General features: G+C 31.8%; 1 protein-coding gene across 1 annotated transcript in view; it reads left to right on the forward strand.

Annotated features, from left to right (window-relative positions):
• Positions 1–5,061, forward strand: part of Nfat5 (nuclear factor of activated T cells 5) — a 116,728-nt gene that overhangs the window by 45,959 nt on the left and 65,708 nt on the right. Inside the window, exon 2 of the mRNA XM_010612349.3 lies at positions 1,179–1,304. Within this exon, the coding sequence (XP_010610651.1) occupies positions 1,247–1,304 (58 nt within the window). The 5' untranslated portion in view covers positions 1,179–1,246. The remainder of the gene's footprint in view (positions 1–1,178; positions 1,305–5,061) is intronic.

Consider the following 5,061-nt stretch of genomic DNA (forward strand, 5'->3'; position numbering starts at 1 on the left):
TTTTTAATAGATTTTTTTGTAATTTTTTTTTTTTTTTTTTTTTTTTTTTAAGGAAAAGCACTTGTAGATATTTAATCAGTACAAGATACATGTCTGTTTTGCAGAAATAAAATGAAATGTTGCTTAGAGGTTCTCTTTAAATATTTTTTATTTTTGTGCTCAAATGTATTTTCTGTTGATCTGTGGAATGTTCTGGATAGTGCTGTATGATTGTACTGTTCAAGCTAGATATATACATAGATAGATTTGTTTTTTTGGTACTGGGGATCGAACTTCTTTCGCTTGCAAGGCTGGCAGCAGAACCACTGAGGTAAATCCCCAGCCCCTAGATACTTTTTTTAAAAATATGGACTTAGCCAAATATATTTGACCATGTTAAAATAGTATCTTTATTGTTAAAAATTTGATTGCATAAAAAAAATCTTCACTAAAGAATATTGAGTAAAAGCAAGGCTAGATCAATGTACTAGTACATTAGAGAATACAAGAGAAGCCAGTTTATAGCTGATATATACTATCATGTACTAGTTCATATGTAAAGGATGGCAAATACCATTACAAAGGAAGATACTGGACTATTTTAGGATTTTTTGACATTTCTTCTGTCTAGTTTTAAAATTTAATGACTTTTTGGGCTGGGGATTTATTTAGCTCAGTGGTTCTGCCATCTGTGCCTCGCAAGCTCAAGCACCTGAGTTTGATCCCCACTACCAAAAAAATTTCTTTTGATGGATTTTTTTTTTGCCAGATGTGTGGTGGTCCATGCTTGTAATCTCAGCATTCTGGAGAAGGTAGAGGCAAGAGGATTGCAAGTGAGAACACAATGTGTATATTTTAGTGAGACCTTGTCTCACAATAAAAAAGAACTGGCCATGTGGCCCAGTATGTTGTCTATAGATTCAATTTCCAGTGCTACAAAGAAAAGAAAATAAATAACTTTTTCTAGAGACTATCTTGCACGTATGGAATGACACCCCACAAATAAAACAGGGAGCAGAATTGATTCAGTTTTTAATAAAACATATCCAAAGGAAAGAAATTACTAACTACTTTTTATAACATTCATTATGGGATTGATTGTTGTGAATATACTTCTTATGAAAGAAAAGACATCTCATACACATCAAATTAGGTTGTTTACTGGCTTAAATTTTTTTTTCTCTTATTTCCCCCCACAGAATCTGTCTATGATCTTCTCCCAAAGGAGTTACAGTTACCTCCATCTAGAGAAACATCTGTAGCATCAATGAGTCAGACAAGTGGTGGTGAGGCAGGCTTGCCTCCTCCAGCTGTAGTTGCTGCTGGTATGCATTTCATTTTACTCTATTAAAGAAAAACTATAGTATTATCTGGCCAGCATGAACAGTGCTGGCAGAGTTCATATCAAAAAGAGTGTGATTTGAGGGTTTGTTTAGTAATTTTTAAAATATTTATCTTTAACATCACAATTTTTCAATATAATTTTCTTGATTTAATTATTATCTTAAAATTTCACATTGGCATCAGTAGGTGCTGTCTTCTAAAATGGACTTACTTTAGGGCCGGGGATTTAGCTCAGTGGTTCTGCCGGCTGCCTTGTAAATGCAAGGACCCAAGTTTGATCCTCGGTACCAAACAAAACAAAACAAAACAAAAATAAATAAATAAAATGGACTTACTTTGTCATTAAATATGGAAATGTTTAAAACTTTTATTGACTGCACACACAAAGGTTAAATATGAGTGGAAAACTATATTTTAGTTTTTATTTAACAATTAAAAAAAAAAATTAAAGACTTGCTGCCAGGTGTGGTGGTTCACACCTGTAATCCCAGCACTTGGGAAGCTGAGGCAGGAGGATCATTGTCAGTTCAAGACCAGCCTGCGCTTGGTTCCAGGTCAGTCTCAACCACGTAGTGAGACCCTGTCTCAAAAAAAACCAAAAAACAAAGCAAAGACTTGCTGAAAGGGAAACATTTTGTGTGATCTAAAAAAAGGACTCAGACTGTAGCATATTGCTATAATCTTTTCCCTATAATAAAAATATTTGCAACATATTTATTTTAAATTAATTGAAAATAATGGAAGTTTTGAATACTTTATATAGACATTTTTAACAGTGATAAAAGTATAAAAAAAGAATGTTTGAAATTTATCATTTATTTTTACTCAGCCCTCAAATCATACACTTTTATAACTATGTAGAATTGGTTCAGATGGTTTTTTTTTTAAATTGAACAAAAGATTGACAGATAAATTAACAGGAAAAAAAAGTCTTAATAATGAATTAGAATGAATGCTTTCCGTAATATTAGCTTCCCCAACTATAATTTTTTTCCCCAGTTGGGCATATAGGTTGCTAAAGGTGTTTACTTTAGAAAAGGGGAAAATTACACATTCTGAAGTTTTATCTGTCTTTGTGTTGAGAGGTTTCTTGCCTAATATGATACCTCTCATCTTTTACAATGGTACTTAACATCCATCAGAGCATTGTTTTCAGTAAATTCTCTCAGTTTCAAAAAGAGAACAGTGAACTGGAAAGTTGGATTTAAATGAAGCTATTGCTACAATAACTTAAGGTATTTTTCTCATATGCATTAATCTGTGTACCATTAACCTGTGTACCAGTCTTGCCTAAATTCTATAATGCAGTATAAGTCCTTCCTGGTTAAGGGCAAGAAACTTTGAATACAGCAAAGAAACTTTGTCTTGCTCACTGTTCATGCATTGCCAGACATTTTCTAACAGTTATTGTGGATTTAATTGTGAGTTAGTGAACTTTCTTGTGATCAAATTGTAAGATGATCTGGTTTACTTTATATCCTCTAAGTTCTAAAATAGTCTGAATATTTTTTCTGTAATTTATAATTTTAAATGTTTAAAAATTGCCTAAAATAAAATATTTCCATGAAATATTTCACTTTAAATCCACACGTAGAAATTGACTGACTTCTTTTGTATCTTTTGAAATTGTTTTTTAAAGACATGTTGAATCTGTATAGAACTAAAAGTCTGTTTCTTCTGTGGTTTTTAACATCTATTTTCAGTAGATCCAGTTCCTTTTAAAAGCTCAAAAAAATGTTAGGTAGGTTTGGAAAAGCAACACCTCTCCCTTGTAAATAACTACAAACTCGATTTCAGAAATTCTAATGTATAAGTATTAAAATTTACTGATTTTCGGTCACTAAAACAATGTTAGCCCTCTCCTCTCATGTAGTTTGTTTGTTTATTTATTTATTTATTTATTTATTTTTGGTCCCGGGGATTGAACCCTGGTCCTTGAGCTTGCAAGGCAGGCCACCAAACCGCTGAGCTAAATCCCCGGCCCTATGTAGTTTAAATCATATCCAGATAGGTAAATTACATAGCAATGAGTTTAAAAAGTTTTGACCAAGAAAAATACTCTGAAATAGTAAGGTTTTATTATCTTTAAATTATTGACTTTATAAGTATGGTGGAAAGAATAAGAACTCAACCTTGAAAGTTTTTTTGTATTCTCATAGATTCTGTGATCTAAATCAAGTCATTTGTAATCTTTTATGATTTACTTTTAGTAACTATCATACTTTATCCTGACATTCTAATGTCTTATTGGTAGAAAGATGCATTTATTATATACCCTTTATAGATTAGTTTAAATTTCAGATACTTTTTATAGGGAAATCCTATATCATTATAGTCACATTTTTATTTTACACGTTAATATCCATGATGATATGACTATCAAAGAAAGATTTACAGTATGTTACCAAGTTACTCTGTTTTTTGGGTTTTTTGTTTTTTGTTTTTTTGTTTTTTTTTTTTGTTTTTTTGGCCAAAAGACGAGATACCTATGGAAATGCACATTAATTTAAACTTCTGTGAGTTAAAAAAAAAATTGTAGCATTGCTATTTAAATATGAAATGCATAAAAATGATGACTCTTGATGTAGTTAATTCTTCAGAGTTTTGAAGGAGCTGGATTGCCTGCTATCAGGTATGAGGGACTGGTGGGAACAGACTTCTAGTTCTGCCATAAAGGTTCGTGTTTCACAAGTTTTAAATCAATTTAAATTTTAAAGTTTAGATGCTGGTCCTATGGGTGTTTGTGGGCATTGTTATTTCATTGTTTAAAGCGTGTTTCTCAGATTCACCAATGTATATTTCTTTTCCCCTCCACATAAAACTGGGAGCATAAATAAATATGATGTTGCTAATCCACAATCCAGAATATTGTGTAAAAAAAGTATTATCTCAGGCTCCTCTCTTTGCTTCTGTATCCTCTGTGCCTTTACACACTTCCATCAACATCTTAAGCTGTGCATGGCAGCACAAATCTGTAATCCCAGCACTCTAGCAGGCTGAGGTAGGAGGATTGCAAGTTTTAGCCCAGCTAGAGCAAATAGTGACTTATTGAGACCCTATCTGAAAAAAAAATTTTAAAAGTTTAGCACAAAGGTCCTGAGTTTAATCCCCAGCACCAACAACCAACCAAACACAAAACTTTTTTTAATTTTGTGAGTCCCAAGGCTAAGGTGGAGAGAGAGAGGGGTTTATATGTAATTCCTCTGCTTTCCACCAGGCCATATTAGAACCTAAAACGTATAGTTGGGTGTTACCAGCTGAAATTTGTTTACCTTCCCATTTTTAAGAATTCTGTTTTTGTCCTGTGAGAAGCTAGAGTGTTTTATAACTTTTTGAACTAGTTTTACAGTTTACAGTAGTTAAGACAGAGGCCATTTTTCTTTAAAAAGTTATCTAAATGAGTTGATTATATTTTTTGGCTAAGTAAGGAGTTGTCTAAGAGAAATGCAAGTCATAAAATGTTTTGTTTTTTTTTCCCGTAGAATCCTGTAGTGACATTAAATTTATAAAGCACTAAAATGTAGGTATTATGTAAAGGAACTGGCATCAAAATTTGGGATTTTTAAAAGAAGCATTTTTAAAAATAACTTTATTGAGATCTAATTCACAAGCCATTCACCAAAAAACAAAATAAAAAATTCAGTGCCATTCAGTCAAGTATTATTTTTATTACTTGTATGTTTAGTATTATCTTTAGACTTCATAATTTATTTACTTTTTTTTTTTTTTTTTTTTTTT

This window comes from Fukomys damarensis, unplaced genomic scaffold (assembly GCF_012274545.1).
Source record: "Fukomys damarensis isolate Sample0158 unplaced genomic scaffold, DMR_v1.0_HiC HiC_scaffold_32, whole genome shotgun sequence".
In the NCBI taxonomy this organism is placed as follows: domain Eukaryota; kingdom Metazoa; phylum Chordata; class Mammalia; order Rodentia; family Bathyergidae; genus Fukomys; species Fukomys damarensis.